The sequence below is a fragment of the Erinaceus europaeus genome, chromosome 13 (assembly GCF_950295315.1).
Source record: "Erinaceus europaeus chromosome 13, mEriEur2.1, whole genome shotgun sequence".
NCBI lineage: Eukaryota > Metazoa > Chordata > Mammalia > Eulipotyphla > Erinaceidae > Erinaceus > Erinaceus europaeus.
This window is the reverse complement of record NC_080174.1, coordinates 81,922,298-81,939,207: the sequence shown is the minus strand read 5'-3', so window position 1 is coordinate 81,939,207 and position 16,910 is coordinate 81,922,298. Positions and strand designations below refer to the sequence as shown.

Here is a 16,910-nt window from a genome sequence, read left to right as displayed (position 1 = left end):
TCTATTTGAAAATTTCACCTCCACTATCAGCGTCAAGGTAATTATGTAGGTTTATTTTCAATTTTAGAAACAGAAAAATGTGTATGTAATATATGTAGATCTATGTGTGCATGCTGTGTATAGTATACACAGCATCATACATACATACATGTTTTCTTTGGAAAACTTAGCTATAATAATGATAAAATATGCAATAAAAATCATGCTTTTGTATACATAGTTGTTAAGCAATTTAAATTTTATTAACCTCCCATTTAAAAAAAAGTTAAATTTAAGGTCACATCTCTAAGTTTGATGTACTATATACAGATCGTGCAGCGTATAACTATGAAGAGATGCAAATTAGTCCATGCCCCAAAAGACTTACTAGAGTACAGAATCATTTTCATAAATACATATAAAATTTTTGAAGACAGGAGGGGGACTGTCTAGTTTTTTCTAAGACACTTTTTAAGTGATTCAAGGCACAAAATGTACACCATTGTGAATACACATAGTCCAGACTTTGTGCCTCTGATACAGCCTATTCAAAACTGGCTTTGTGACTTAAAAAACTAAATATACTGAAATGAGATTCTGTTCCTTAGTTGAAAAACCACAGGACCTATAAACATCATGTAGATAATTACTCCAAAATATGGAGGTACAAATACAAGCACTTTATTTTAAAAAGCAAACACAAGATAGGTGTAAATTGAAAAGTTTAAACGACTGGGTTTTTTTTTTTTTTTTGATAATTCAATTAAGAACCTATACAAGTTTGTTCCCGGAAGCTAATGTACTACCAGTCTCTACTAAGAAAAATGAATTCTAAAAATTAACATGGTTTTCAGTAATTCAAATTTCACTATATAAAAACCTAGAGACCAATATATGCACTAGCTTCAAAAGATCAGCTAAAGATGTAATTAACTTTACCAGTGTCTGTCCAGGGTCAACATATACACAGGGAAAATACACTATAGTTTCCTATAAAACAGTAAGTAAGGAGTAGATGTAGGGGATGTGGAAGGGGAAAGAGAATTTAAAAAGTCCTTCTCTTCAGTAACTTTCACTTCAGAATCATCAAAAAGCAACCACTTCCCTTCATACTCCCTTAAACTCTGCACTATGTATGAAATCTTGTTCTCAAATCCACTAATGTCCACGCCTGTTTGGTCACTGGGTCCCTTGTTTGTATCAGATTCACGGGTCCCATTAGTACTACTTGCCTCGGAATTTCTACTCTCAGCAAATGGCGTACTAGCAAATTTATCAGGATTAGACGCTTTGTTGTACAGCTCATAATCTGTTTTGCTCTTTTGTCCTCCAAGAAGTCCAATGGCTTCTACATTCTTTTTATTCAAAACTTTGCTTGGCTGTGTATTCCCACCAGCCCTCATCGGCACTTCTCCGCCATCATAACTTTCTGCCACGCCCCTTGCTACCTCCTCATCCAGGGGTTTCAGCTTAGCTACTTCACACAGCTGGTCAAGCACAAAATTCCCCTTGTCAAGTTCTAAACTGCTAAGATCAGTGACTTTAACAGAAGCAGTATAGTGACCACTACTAATGGTGATGCCACTGTGCATCACAACTGCAAATAATCCGTAGCTGTCGTTGGTTGGCTTGGTGCTCCATTCTTCCAGTGACAACTTAAGAGGTGTCAGTAAAGGAGTGTTGATCTTGGAAAGTCCACCACCATAGCAATCAAACCTTTGAAAGGGGGGAAAAAGGCACTTTAAATCCACTACTTGAAACCAAAATTCTACATTGCAATAAGGCAAGATTTGGGGATAAAAATAGAGTACTTAAGGCCCAGTACTAAAGGTCTCTATTATAAAGAATAAAAAGAAAAAAATGTACCAATGATATATACGCATGCCAGTGCCAGACTATCTAAAATGTAGCTAGTACACTTACAATTACTTAAATTTTCAAACAGAAACAAATGTTCAAACATGAGCTTGATTTTCTGGTTAACCTTAAAGCTAAAAAAAAAAAAATTCTGCATGGCGAGAGAGGGATATAGTTCATCAGGCAGTCACATGCTGTCATGTATGTGGTCCAGGTTCTAGCTCCACAGTGACGGCTGCATCTCAGGAGGCAGGCTGAAGCTGTGGCACACCTCACTCTGTCTAAGTGAAAAGGTGGCCTCAGAGTAATGGCTGAGTGTACAACCCTTGCATAGCATTATTACTCTGCCTTTTTGTCCTCTCAAAAAATAAGAAGCCTGACATACATATAAAGTTCATTTTCACTACTAAAATCTAGTAATATTGAAGAAGAAAAAAAAAAGACATGAAATTATAGAATAGTATTCATACAAAAAGGAATAAACATGTTTTTTTTTTCTTATCTTTATTTACTGGATAGAGACAGCCAGAAATTGAGGGAATGGGGTGATAGAGAGGGAGAGACACAGAGACACCTGCAACACTACTTCACCACTTGCAAAGCATTCCCCCTGCAGGTGGGGACTGGGGGCTCAAACCTGGGTCCTTATGCACTCTGACGTGTGCTCAACCAGGTGCACCACCACCCGGCCCCATTTTATTATTATTTTTTTTTAACCATCTTTATTGGATAGACAGTAAAAAATCAAGGAAGATGGGAGATGGGGAGATAGACAGACACCTGCAGCAGTGCTTCACCACTCGCAAAGCTTTCCCCCTACAGCTGGCTCAAACCCGGGTCCTTCTGCACTCTAACGTGCACTCAGCCAGCTGCGCCATCACCAGCCCAAGAACTTTTCCAGAAAGGTGATCTTTGTAAGTTACTTCATTTCAGTAATTTACATTGTTTCTATTACAGTTATTTTGAACAAAACTCTTATTTTCATCATAGAACGTTTATAATACTTACTCCAAGCCACTAGCAGCAAAACACTTCAAATGAATAGTTATAACTTCAGGCATTTTATCAAACAAAAGACTTCGTTCAGCTTCTGTGTAATGATGGCAATTTTCACAGAAATATTTATCTTCTCCCACAATCCTCTCCACTGAAGCAAATTGTGATATTGCCCATCTCAGGGTCTTTATTTCTGCTTTTGGCTCTGGAGAAACTATGTAAAAAAAGAGAATCCTTTCACTGCCTATTGTATAGGATTGGGACGTTATAATGGTTATGCAAACAACTCTCATGCCTGAGACTGAGGTCCCAGGTTCAATCCCCACCACCTCCAACAACCAGAGCTGTGCAGAGATCTGGTAAAACCAAGAACACCAAGTAGCACGTAGTCTCAACTGACTGACTCTAGTCTCTGACTTAGCAGAAAACAGATTTTTGTTTTATAATAGCCAGTTTCAAATATCTAAACAGATTCAACCACATTTTTATTATTTGTAACTTGACAACAGTAGCTCAGATATGTTGACAAAAATCTCTCCCCAGTAACGAGATTCAGGTCACCAAAAATTAACTTCTTAGAGCATTTCAATTCTCCCATTACAACACATTATACACTGGAAAATAAATGCCACAATTCTGCACAAGTGACATTTCTGAGGATTTTTTTAAAAAATTTGATTTATTACTTCATTACTGGATAGACAGACACATACTGGGGGTGGAGGGGGGAGAGTTGAGAGGGAGAGACACCTGCAGCCTGGCTTCACCACCCATAAAGCTTTGTTTTTTTTTTTTTTTTTTTTTATGATTTTTTTTTTTTTTTCCTCCAGGGCTATTGATGGGCTCGGTGCCTGCACCATGAATCCACCGCTCCTGGAGGCCATTTTTCCGCTTTTTGTTGCCCTAGTTGTTGCAGCCTCGTTGCGGTTATTATTGCCATCGTTGATGTTGCTTTGTTGTTGGATAGGATAGAGAGAAATGGAGAGAGGAGGGGAAGACAGAGAGGGGGGGAGAGAAAGATAGACACCTGCAGACCTGCTTCACCGCCTGTGAAGCGACTCCCCTGCAGGTGGGGAGCCGGGGCTCGGTTTTTTAAACCCAATCCTTGCACACTATAGTGTGTGTGCTTAACCCGGTGTGCCACCACCTGGCCCCCATGACATACATTTTATTATGCCAAAGATACACACTTTCCATTAGTCTATTTTGTTAAAGGAAAACTATGAACTACTGCATTGCTTACTTTCAGAGCTCTCCTCTACTTTAGAAAGCTCATCTTCTTGTACCGGCACACTGATGTCTTGAAAATCTTCTCTTCTTTCTGTTAAACTTTCACATTCCAAGCAACGAGTCCTTAGCACTAACTGGCCTTGAAATAATTTCTCTACTAATTCAAAACCAATTTGCTCTGTGCCTACAACAAAAATAGGAAACTGTAAGTCCATATAGGTTAGTTTTTCAGCATAACCCAGAGAACCAATATTCCATTTAAAAAATACACCATTAACTTGTAAAGTTTACGAATACTAAAACTACTAGTAATAGTGCTAAATAGTATTTATTTAAAAATATCAATATCAAGAGCACTGTTAATATCAAGGGCACTTTAGTCATGAAGTGGAATTTCCACGCAAAGGTTTTCAAGATGAATTACACTGACCTCTAGAAAGTCAAAACTGTGTCTGTCGTAAGCAAGCCCATCCTAACAGTATTAGGTTGTCAGAAAAGTCATGACACATTTTCCCACAGAAAAACAGAAGATACCTCAGGATTTTTCTGACAACCCAATATAGCCCCCAAACAATAACCTTCTGGCAAAGCCATTTTCATTGAAATCTGTAAGATCTAGATGAAACTAGGTGGAAAGCCCCATTCAGGTATAGTCTGACTTCTTAGCCCTCTACTTTATAAAAATTTTCACTTTAGGGAGTCGGGCGGAGTCGGGCTGTAGCGCAGCGGGTTAAGTGCAGGTGGCACTAAGCACAAGGACCTGAATAAGGATCCTGGTTCAAGCCCTGGCTCCCCACCTGCAGGGGTGTCGCTTCACAAGCGGTGAAACAGGTCTGCAGATGTCTATCTTTCTCTCCCTCTCTCTGTCTTCCCCTCTTCTCTCCATTTCTCTCTGTCCTATCCAACAACAATGACAACAATAATAACTACAACAATAAAACAACAAGGGCAACAAAAGGGAATAAATAAATAAAAATAAATATTAAAAAAAAATTTTTTCACTTTCCTGGTGCGAAGCGCAAGGACCAGCATAAGGATCCTGCTTCAAGCCCCCAACTCCCCAGCTGCAGGGGAGTCGCTTCACCTTTCTCTCCCCCTGTCTTCCCCTTCTCTCTCCATTTCTCTCTGTCCTATCCAATGATGACGACGGCATCAATAACAACAATCATAACTACAACAACAATAAAAACCAAGGGGCAACAAAAGGGAAAATGAATGTAAATTTTTTTTTTAATTAAAAAAAATTTTACTTTGCAACTTATTTCACATTTGTCTCATATAGTACATATAAAGGTATGGGTAAAACATATATTATCTTTCCTTTAACATGTACTGGAATCCCCTTATAGACCAAAAAATTAGCACTACCTTAAGATTAGTAAGATTTATACCCACAAAATATGCTTAAGCACAGGCTTGAAAATACCAGTTGGCATTTGTGTCAGGTTTCTCTTAAAATAAATGTCTCTCTCAGGGTGGGGGTAGATAGCATAACGGTTATGCAAAGGGACTCTTAAGCCCGAGGCTCCAAAGTCCCAGGTTCAATCCCCCGTACCACCATAAGCCAGAATTGAACAGTGCTCTGGTTATAAAAAAAAAAAAAAAGTCTCTCTCCCAAAATGAAGCACCAGCCAGACTTGTACTATAGATCTAAGGGGAAATTCTAGTACTCCAGCTGTTAATCCTATGTACCAACGCCTTAAAGTATATTGTACATACCTTTGTTTATGGACTTAACCTCATTAGTATGAATGGGTTTGACATCATCCCCTGGAGACTCCAGTTCACAGTTAGCCGTGTTATCATTTTCACATTTCTCCAAGTCCTCTTCTTCAAGATCATATTCATTTTCTTTAGACTGTCCTTTGGATCCTTGATTTGTTGTTATTTTCCCCAGACTACAAAATTTAGAAAGAATGCTGGGTTGCTTACTTGAAGACTTTAACCAATTTATCTTAACTCTTGCTTTCTTTTGTGAGGGCTTTGCACTTTCATTTTCAGAAATGTACTTGGGGGTTATTTTAGAAGGAATTTCTAAGTTATCACCTGAAGCTTTTCTTTTTGATCTGGTTTGTCTCTGGTTGTCTTCCTGTGACTGGTGTTCCTTAGGCACCTTAATTTTTTTCTTCAAGTTACCCAATTCAGTCTCGCTTTTTCTCTTCCCGTTTGCTTTCAGGAGTTGTTCTTCACAGCCCTCCGTACGGCTTGCACTGTCCATTTCTGTGCCATTTACATCGCTTGTTTCCTCCTCTGGTTTTTCTTCTGCCTTAGCAGATAACTCTCCCACATTTTTTGCTTCTTCTTTTTTTAGGAGTTGGCATGTTTCTTGAATGTTTCCCAAAATACACTGTAATACTTCCTGAGCATCATGCTGTAGATATCCTTCATACATAGGGTTGAGTTCCCTACAAATAAAAAGTTTCCATTTCATCTATTCTAGTTTTGAAATAGAATACAAAAAAGAAAAGCTTTCAATGGAGACATTAATTCATTTATAGGGATATAATAAACTGCTTAGAAATACAATAAAAAATTTTAGCCAACCAATCTGAAACTTCCTGCACCTAAACTTTTAACTATAAGTACAAATATCTCCCTCGTTTTCATCATCACAAGTACGGTGATCCCAGACCTGCAAAATAGCTCACCTCGACTGTGTTGTTTTACCAGGTGTGCAACCCAGGTTGGAGCCAGGCCCCACCGGAAGCAATGAAGGAAGCTTCCATGCCGTGGTCTCTTTCACTCACTCTCTGCCTATCTCCATCTAGACAAAAAAAACCAAACATGTTGACCCCATTCTAAATGTGTCTTTGTTAATTAGTTAATACATTATGACAGTTCTCTACACCTAGAGCTCTTCCTAAACTAAATGATTAAATCTTTTATCGTCTACGCCAACTCATTGTTTCCTTCTAGCATTCAAAACAAAAATATTTATAGTTTACAGTTCTTATGTATGTCTTGAATATAGACCTACAATAACAAATAGCCCCATGTAAATGCATTACCTACTGAGATTAGAACAAAACTTAAGGAAAAAAACTGTCAGTGTTTGTAGTCTCTGGGGTATCACCAAGTTTGTTTCTAATTTCCTTGTCTGCTATATCCCACTCATTTACATATGGCTGTTCTCAAGAGAATTCCAGCTTTGGAATTTGAAAGTCGTATTATAGGCTATACCTGAGTGTATTAAGCAGTCGCCTTGGCTGAGTAGCAAGTTCATCAGTGTATTTCTCTGGATTTAAAAGAAAACTAGCTTGAAGCTGTTCAACTGAAATGATCAAGGACTGTAAACTGCAAATTAGTTCATAACTTGCCAAAGAATCTTCTTTGCAATTTGCCTGTCAAGGGGGAAAAAAATACAAAAACCAATTTTTTAACCAATACTTTTATAGATGAACAAATGAAGTAACTATTCCCTTCTGGTATTTGTCACCTTGGACAATACTAGCTTTTTCCAAATTTAATGTCATTACAGGACCATTTTTGTGGAGGAACACAACTAAACTTAAAAACCTAAAGAATAATTTTGGTTTCTTTCTACTGTGTGGATGATAGTTTTTTTCTTTTTGCCCTTGTTTTACTGTTGTAGTTATTGATGTTGTGGTGGGATAGGACAAAGAGAAATGGAGAGAGGAAGGGAAGACAGAGGGGGAGAGAAAGATAAGACACCTGCAGACCTGCTTTACCACTTGTGAAGTGACTCCCCTGCAGGTGGGGAGCCGGGGGCTCAAGCGGGGTCCTCACACTAGTCTTTGTGCTTTGCATCACGTGCACTTAACCTGCTGCACTACCGCCCGACTCTCAGATGGATGAGTTTTCTAATCATTAAATTGCTTTACTTAAATTTGTTTTGTTTTTGCCCCCAGGGTTATCGCTGGGACTCAGTGCGGGCACCACGAACCCACTGATCCTGGAAACTATTTTTTCCCTTTTGTTGCCCTTGTTATTTATCACTGTTGTTATTGGATAGGACAGAGAGAAAGCAAGAGAGGATGAGAAGAGTGGGAATTGGGGGGAACCTGGGTCCTTAGGCCAGTCCTTGCACTCTGCACCACATGCATTTAACCTGCTGCGCCACTACCCAACCCATTTACTTAAATTTTAAAATTGAGCCAGCTTGAAAGCAAGGGGTGGGGTTGGGGGGGGGGGTGGCAGGTCATCTGGTTGAGTGTATATGCTATAGTGCACAAGGACCTGGGTTTGAGCCCCCAGTCCCTATCTGCAGGGGAGAGCTCTGAAAGTAGTGAAACAGGGTTGCAGGTGTCTCTCTCTTTCTCTATCACCCCCTTCCCTCTTGGTTTCTAGCTGTTTCTATCCAATAAATAAAAAAATGCAATCGGTAACAGGTGACTCATAGATATAAGTTGTGACGGTGGTATAAAAATGGCAGTGCTTATCAGTAAATAGTAAATTAGAGAACAGGACAAATTTATAGTGATTATCTAGTAAAAATAAAGAAACAGAGAGCTCTGGCCATTGTTGGGAGCTCAGGCATAAAAATCCCTTCTCTCCTTCCTACCTTCTTTCTCTTCCAGAGCACCACTCAGTTCTAGCTTATAGTGGTGTAGGGGATCAAACCTGGGACTTCAGAGCCTCAGGCATGAAAGTCCTTATGCATAACCATTATGCTATCTCCTTGCCGGAAATAAAGAAACACTGCCTGACAATGTAGGATACTGAGAAATTTAATTCTCACTTTGTTTAAATTGTCCTTATCCCAGATCTTCTGTTATGTTACTTTTTTTAAAATTTACTTATTAATGAGAAAGATAGGAGGAGAAAGAACCAGACATCAGTCTGGCACATGTGCTGCCGGGGATTGAACTCAGGACCTCATGCTTGAGAGTCCAAAGCTTTATCACTGCAGCACTTCCCGGACCACTTATTTTTGTTTTTAACCTAGAGCACTGCGCAGCTTTGCCTTATATTGGTTTTGGGGAATGAACCTGGAACTCCATAGCTTCAGGGAGAAAAGTCTTTTTGTTGTAACCACTATTCTATCCTCCTGTCCAACATTTTTATTTCTACAGAAGTGAATTCCCACAGATTTACTTTTTTAAAAGTCTCTTGTATATTCTGTCCTTTTATTTCTTACCTTATCTTTTTGAGTGGCTTCATCTTTTAGGGCTTCTTTCTTCCTTGAGATAATATTAAATAAGTGCTTCACTCCAGATTTAAAACCAGGACAAAAATACAATACCTAGAAAAAGCGATGCTGTTAAGTATTTACTGAACAAAAACCAATAAACCTAAAATCAATAAAACATAGCATGCTTCACACCTGTGCAATTCCACACAGCGAGAGACACACCACAGCATCATTCCACTGTTCCTTTGCATGGCACTGCTGTGGGGGTGAGGTACTGTAACCTGGTTCTTGAAAGTGGTGGTGTGTACTCTACCATTATACTTTATTTATAGAGCACTGTTAAATACTCATTACTTAAAGTTCAAAGACTTGTACTAAAAATTATCTACTTCATCCTAGCAAAGCACGCTGCCTGAGCATATGTGAATGCTAAGACCTATGGTTTTAAGACTATAGCAGAAACACACATCACCATAGCAGCAGGAATGGGTCAGAAAAATGAAGGGACACTAGCTGCCACTTCAACAATTTCATTATCCCAAATAAAACTAAAAATGAGACAGGCCATAGTACAGCTCTGCCAAGTGGTGCCCAACATTCAACCTGAAGCCTTACGTATGACACCATACGCTTTACTACTAAGTCAACTCCCTGATCCCATAGCCCAGTTTTATTTATCATTCACAGAAGTTTCCAACACACAACTCAGAATCCTTATTTTAAATCCCTGTGTAGGGATTTAGAATCAAAGGCAAAGACAAACTGAGCAACGAAAGGTCACATCATATCAGTCTTAGAGGACTGCCAACTTACCTGCAGTATACTATTAAGATAGCAAGTATTGCCGAGATTATTCAGCCCCACAAAGGGTAGTAAGTTTTCTTTCTTCTCACAGTTTATAGGTGAGGCCTGCACTGCAGGAACAACTTGATCTCTATTAAACATAGGAAGGGAAGAAGGTATAAGGGATTCTTACAGCAAAAAAGTGGAAATACTACTTCCCTGAAGTCAGTCTTCTCTCAGAATTGTAGAATGTGGAAAACTAGGACTTTACTCAGGTGACTCTTTAAGAGAAAGCTGTTCAGGTTCAATGAATCAAGAAGTGCTGTGTTCGAATTATCTGGTTTTTTGCTACCACTGTGTTGCTGGGGCTCACTGCCTGCACTACAAACCCTATTTTTATTTGATAGGATAGAGAGAAACAGAGGGGAGGTAGAGATACAGACACCTGCAGACTTGCTTCACTTCTGCAGGTGGGGAGAAAGAGCTGGAAGCCAGGTCCTTGCACATAGCAGTGATGTGTGCACTCATGGACGCTCCACCACATGCTGCCTGCTCAGACTGTTTGACACTCGGTAAATTGAAAAGTTCCTCAAATTTCCAACAACTCCATCTAGTGGCTATTCTGTTTTGCAAAGTATGTGATTTATTGAGCTAGCAGGGCATTTCATCAAGTGACAGAAACCTGGGGAAAACTTCTCATTTGGGAGAAGTGAGAGTCTGCAAATAAAACACCAAGAGTAGAGAGTCTATGAAAAGAATTATATGGCTACCCTTTAAAAATGAATTGTTCAGGGGCTGGGGGGGGGGGAGGTAGAGAGCATAATGGCTATGCAAACAGACTCTCATGCCTGCCTGAGGCTCCGTCAAGTCCCAGGTTCAATCCCCCACATCATCATAAGCCAGAACTGAACAGTGCTCTGGTAAAAAAAAAAAAGAAAAATTTTCAAGGAGAATGGCTTTCCTATCTGGGGCTCCAAAGTCCCAGGTTCAGTCCCCTTTACCACCATAGGCCAGAGCCAAATAAATAATGCTCTTTAGAAAATGAACTGGTCTGGGAGTCTGGCGGTAGCGCAGCAGGTTAAGCATACGTGGTGCAAAGCGCAAAGTGCAAATACCCACGTAAGGATCCCGGTTTGAGCCCCGACTCCCCACCTGCAGGGTAGTCGCTTCACAGGTGGTGAAGCAGGTCTGCAGGTCTCTCTCTCCCCTTTTCTGTCTTCCCCTCCTCTCTCCATTCTCTCTGTCCTATCAAACAATATTTAAAAAAAAAAAAAGAAAATGAATTGGTCTAATTTGTAATTCCTAAAGAAAACTTAGGGTAGAGGAGGCGGTATAATGACTATGCAAAGAGGCTTTCATGCCTGAGGCTCCAGTACCAGGCTGAATCCCCCACACTATGATAAACATCAGCCAAGCAGTGCTTTGGTAAAAATGTGTGTGTGTGTGTGTGTGTGTGTGTGTATGAAAGTAAATAACTCACGTTTTTACTATGATAGAACGAGAAAGAGAGGACCAAATCACTCAGTTCTAACATGAATTGGTGGTCTAAACCTATAGCCTTTTGGGACCTCAGTCATGTGAGCTGTGCCTTAACTGGCTTGGCTATATATCCCTGTTTATGAATCTTCCAAATCATTACTTCACTTCGTAATCCTTTTACTTCACCTACAAATGGTAGGTCCTCACATTTCTGTTATGGCTGTTAAGCTATTACCCCAGCACCTCAAAGTGTTCATAAATAAGAATGCAAGTAAACAAAATATTCAGTCTTTCAGAACTATTAATACTAGTAAACTACACACAGGTTGAAATCCACATTTGTTGTATAATTAGTGTAGTCTGCAAGAAAGCATTAACAATGGAAAAAGGGTTGTATTTTCTTGTTTCGTTAATGAATGACTTACTTGCATTAAATGCACTCTCTTAAATATGACTTGCAAGTGTACATCCCCCCAACAGGTCTGATACTTCAGTCTACTAAGTATGACCACAGTTTTTTTTTTAATGTATTTATTTTGGTTATCACCAGGGTTTCATTGCTTCAAGCTGATTTTTTTTTCTCCCAGAGAGAAACCATAACACTGAAGATTCCTTCAAATGGGGGGGGGGGGGGGGTGGAAGAGGCAGGCAGGGGCACTAAACCAGGCTTGCAGGCATGGCAAAGCAGACACACTACCCAGGTGAGCTATTGCTGGCCCTCCTTACTGAATTTGAAAAGCGCATAGATACCACTTAAAAGAAGGTACACACATTTCAGATCTAGATTCAGAAGCCTTTTCTTCATTTTCTTGAGAATCTGTGAAATCCAAGGCTCTCTTAGTTTCCTTTTTCTGGAAAAACTTTAAGGAAAGTCTGTTTTTCTTTGATGGACTACCTCTTGAAAGCCCATTACTTTCACTAGGTATGACACCAGGCATTTTCTCTTCAAATCCCAAGGAACTGATATGAGTCAATTTACACCGGGATGCTTTAATCACGAATCATATCTGTTAATCACAGAAAAATATTTTGTTAGTTTTCAGTTATCAGTTGCAGCCCATAAAATCACCACTTCTGAAAGTGTCCTAACAAGAACTCCCTATTTGGAGATGGGATACTTGCCAATAATAAGTATGAAAGTGTTTTTGTTTGCTTGGCTTAAATGAAAGAGGCTGCATTTGCCATTAACTTCCTTAAACAATATGATACTAAAGTCTTCCCACAGCTTGCTCTTAGAGGAAAGGTGACATCACAAAATATCCCACTTAGTAGACTTACTGCTGTGAGGCAGTACACAAGTGAAAGCTTGATTTTTATTGTAGATGATGAACTCCTTCAAAAATACAAACTGAGCAATTATGATCTTTTAAGTTTTCTAAAATACTAAGTAGAAAATTGGGCTGGGGCGGGCGCAGATACAATAATGGTAACGCAAAGAGACTCTCATGCCTGAGGCTGGACGTTCCAGATTCATATCCTGCGGGTACCACCAAAAGCCAGAGCTGAGCAGTGCTCTGCTGGTACCAGCACGATATGAAAGAAAAAGAAAAAAAAGAAAATTGGGCTGCATGTTGAAAATTGTCAAATCCCCCTCCAAAGCCTTTCCTAGTAATTAATAAGGTCTTTGAATTTTTTTTTTTAAATATCCCCTGTATGCAAGAGAAGGCATAGATACGGTTGTTCAGTCTTAACTTGAGCAAAATAAAGCACAGGCAGTCTCGCAATCCATCGCCTTTTTAAAATACCGATTTTAAAACATGACCTTTTATAAATTTTTTTTTTTGAGAAGCTTTCCTGTTAAAAGGAAAACTGCTGAATGGAAAGGCAGTACTTGCAGTACTTATTTGATACATCAGTCCGATTTCCCAGTCTACTGCCTGGGGAGCGGGAATGACCTGCCTGAAGGGTGCAAATCCTCACACACCAACTTATTAAAAAAAAAAAAAAAACTAAAAATAAACAAACGGAAAAAAAAAGACTCAGGCAGAGCGAAGTGAGCAGCGTCTCATTCTGCAAAAAATCGAAGTCGGGAGTCGCCAGCAGCCACCCCGGCGGTGGAGGCGCGGCCCCCACCACGCACACACGGACGCAGACGCACACACGGACACACACACACGGACACACACACACACACAACCCAGCCAAACCGCTAAGCGGACCCGGGTGGCCCTTCGGCCCGAGAGGGCGAGCAGCTGGCTCGGCGGTTCCCCCGCGGTCGGCACGGCCCCCGCCCCCGGGGCGAGGCGAACATCTCCGGCCGGCGACCCCGCGCGACCCCCCGGGTTAAACTGGCACGCGTCCGCCGCCCCGCCCCGCGTCGTGAACATCCCAAAATAAAAGGAAATAGCCTCCCATCAAGGGTAGGAACCGCTTTCCCCCCGAAGACACAATAAAAACGTGCAGAAAAATTTAGAAGAAGGAGAAGGAGGAGGAGGAGGAGGAGGAGGAGGCCCTTCTAGCACAGGTGACAGCGCCCGCGCCCTTGTCCCGGGCAGTTTCCATCAAGTCCTTCCCCTCCTGGAGACGACACGACCCGATTCCAACTTTTTCATGAAAAATCAGAAAAAGAGTAATAATAATAATAATAATAACGATAATAAAAGGAAACGAGAAACACACACACAGAGAGGGAACGGAGAGCATCCTCGACAAAGGTCTGGAAGACACGTGGCGTGCCAAACACTTCCAGGAGAGAGGGAGGAAAGAAAAGAAAAACAAAACACAACACAACAAGACGAGTCGGGCTGCGCGGCAAATTTGAGCTGCTGCCGCCCCGAGACGCTGCTGCGAGCGCGACGCCCGCCCGCCCGCCCGCCCGCCCGGCCTCCGGCCTCCGGCCTCGCTCGCTCGCTCGCGGCACCGCAGGAACCAGGAGGAGAAAGGGGAAAATAAAAATTTTTTAAATAAAATAAAATAAAATAAACCACGAGACGCGGGCGGGGTGCGAGCCCGCCGGCGCCCCGTCCCCCGCCGCACCTGCCCGCCCCCCACGACGGGCCCCGGCGGCCGCGCACGCACCCGGGGCTCCACCCGCCCCCGCGCCGACCCTCCTTACCGGCTCATGGCCCCGAAGCGCAGCAAGTCCGCCGCGGCGGTGACGCCCGCGAGTCCGGCCGGGACGAGGGCCGCGGACACAGCGGAGAGGCCGCCCCGGGCCGGCGGAGGACACCCCCTCGCCCCGACGCCCAGGAGACGCCGCTCGGTCGGCTCGCCCGCCCCACGGGGGGGAGGTGACCATTCGCTCTCGGGAGCGGGAATCCCCGGCCGCCGCCGCCACAGCCGCTCGCTCCTGCCTGCTGCCGGGACCAACTACATCCCCGGAGCGGCGCCCGCCCGTCCGCGTCCGCGTCCGCGTCCGCCGCCGCCCCGGGAGAGCAAGCCGCGCGGCAAGTAGTCCCGCTCGCTGAGCCGCCCGGCCGCTCAGGGTCTCCCCGACTCCACCGCCGAGGGGAACTTGGCGCGTTTTCCTCAGTCTCAGGACCCCCGTGTTTGAGCCTCCGCCCGCGCCAGCGCTACGACTGCAAGTGGCGTCCTTAGAAAACGCCGGTTCCAGCCTCCACTCCGCAGACAGGCGAAAGGTCGGAGCCGCCTCGCGACAGCCCCCTCGCCCCCGCCCCCCGGGCACGCACGGGCTCCAGAACCGGCTGGAACGGTAGTTTCCCGCAAGATCCTAACGGGTTCTGCAGTTTCAAACAGCGCAGGCACCGCCGTGGGCAGCTCGCGCGGGTCCTCGCTGAGGGCGCGCGCTAAGGTGTTCGGAGGCCTGGCTGGCGGGCTCCAGCCTCACACCCTTTTTTTTTTTTTTTTTTTCTAATCCATTCGGGAGCGCGAGTTAAGGGGAGAGCGTACGGATCGGGAGATGGGACAGAAAGGAGAAGGGGGTTGCACTTCTTCGAGAACGAGCCGCCGGGTACTCAAACCCGCCAATCCAGGCTGAAGAATCCTCAAACCAGGCTCTCCACCGCCACTCAAGAAGAGCCAATCAGAAGTACCTAAACAAAAGCTTTCCAGGTGGGCGGGAGGAGGACGAAGTCGAGCCAATAGTAAAAAAGAAACAGAAGGACCCCAGCCAATCACGATTAAACATACGGAGCGCTCGCCAGGACGTTGCCCCTCCTTCCGTTCTTATTGGTTCTCGAGTGCGCGCTTTCGCCGCCGACTGTTAGGTCTTCCTCCGCATTTAGTTCATTCTCGGGCGGGGGGACGCCACCGTGGGCGCGGCTTCCGGATGAGGCCCCCACAGCAATCCCCGCCCCCTCCGGAGGCCTCTTCCGGCCGGGGCCGGGGTGGGGAGGGAGGAGGACTTAGATTTGGAAAATGGCTGCCGCTTACGGCTGCTCCTCTTCTCCTTTTCTGGGCCTTCTGTCCAAGAAGCTTCTTAATCCCGGCCCCAGAGCCATGCGATAAAAGCCAGCGCCGCAACGAGTCACTTTAAGCCCTCAGCCCGATACGGTAGATCCCGGGGCTTGTCTACCTCAGCCGTGGCACGCTCCGTCTTGGCCCCTTTTAGCCCCTTTTGCAGCCGGAGGTGGACGTGGAAGAGCTTGTGAAGACCCGGCTCTGGCTGGGGAGCCGCAAAGGGCTCCGCGGCCGCCCTCGTCATCGCGCTCCCCGACGGCGAGGCGGGCTGTGCACGGTCGTGCGGTGCCAGCCGTGTGCGGGGCGGAGGGAGGCCGGGGCGGTGCAGGTTCTAGTGGGGGGTCGGGTGTCAAACGAAAACGATGCGATAGCGTGAGTGGAAGGGGAAGAAGAAGAAGAAAAAGGGAAGTTGTGGGGTTTTTTTTAAATTTTTTTTATTATCTTTATTTATTGGACAGAAAGAGCCAGACATTGAGAGGGAAGGAGATAGACACCTGCAGCCCTGCCTCACCACTCGGGAAGCTTTTCCCCCTGCAGGTGGGAACCGGGGGCTCGAACCTGGGTCCTTTTGCACTGTGACATGGGCGCTCAACCAGGTGCGCCACCACCCACCCGGCCCTTTTTTTTTTTTTTTTTTGAGATGTGGTCTGCGAAGTGATATTTGAGCCGACAGCTGAGTGGAAGCTCAATGGAGCCTCGGAGGAAATCATCAGGAAAGAATGAATTGGTTAAGGCTGAGAAAAAGGAAAAAAAAAAAAATGTCCAAAGTCCTGAAGTTTCACGTGCTTGGTGTCTTGCAAAGAAGCAAGAAAGGGAGCCGGGCGGTGGCGCAGCGGGTTATTAAGCGCACGTGGTGTGAAGCGCGAGGACCCGAGGAAGGATCCCGGTTCGAACCCCCGGCTCCCCACCTGCAGGGGAGTCGCTTCACAGGCGGTGGAGCAGGTCTGCAGGTGTCTTTCTCTCCCTTGTCTGTCTTCCCCTCCTGTCTCCATCTCTCTCTGTTCTATCCAACGACGACATCAAGAACAACAATGATTTAAAAAAAAAAAAAAAGGAAATAAATAAAGATTAAGAAAAGAAGACAGACACAGTGAACCTGTAGGAAAAGAGGGTGGCGAAGGGGATGAGTGACAAA

The 16,910-nt window shown here is 43.9% G+C and overlaps 1 protein-coding gene across 1 annotated transcript; it reads right to left on the bottom strand.

Annotated features, from left to right (window-relative positions):
• Nucleotides 1-220: 220 nt before the first annotated feature.
• On the bottom strand, nucleotides 221-16,236 carry USP1 (ubiquitin specific peptidase 1). Its single transcript, XM_007522522.3, has 9 exons — nucleotides 14,472-16,236; nucleotides 12,188-12,423; nucleotides 9,968-10,088; nucleotides 9,161-9,265; nucleotides 7,243-7,403; nucleotides 5,782-6,467; nucleotides 4,076-4,246; nucleotides 2,845-3,046; nucleotides 221-1,695 (listed from the first exon to the last, which is right to left on the bottom strand). The coding sequence occupies exons 2-9, from the start codon at nucleotides 12,352-12,354 to the stop codon at nucleotides 960-962; spliced, it is 2,349 nt and encodes a 782-aa protein (XP_007522584.1). The 5' UTR covers nucleotides 12,355-12,423; nucleotides 14,472-16,236; the 3' UTR covers nucleotides 221-959.
• Between the last annotated feature and the right edge of the window lie 674 nt (nucleotides 16,237-16,910).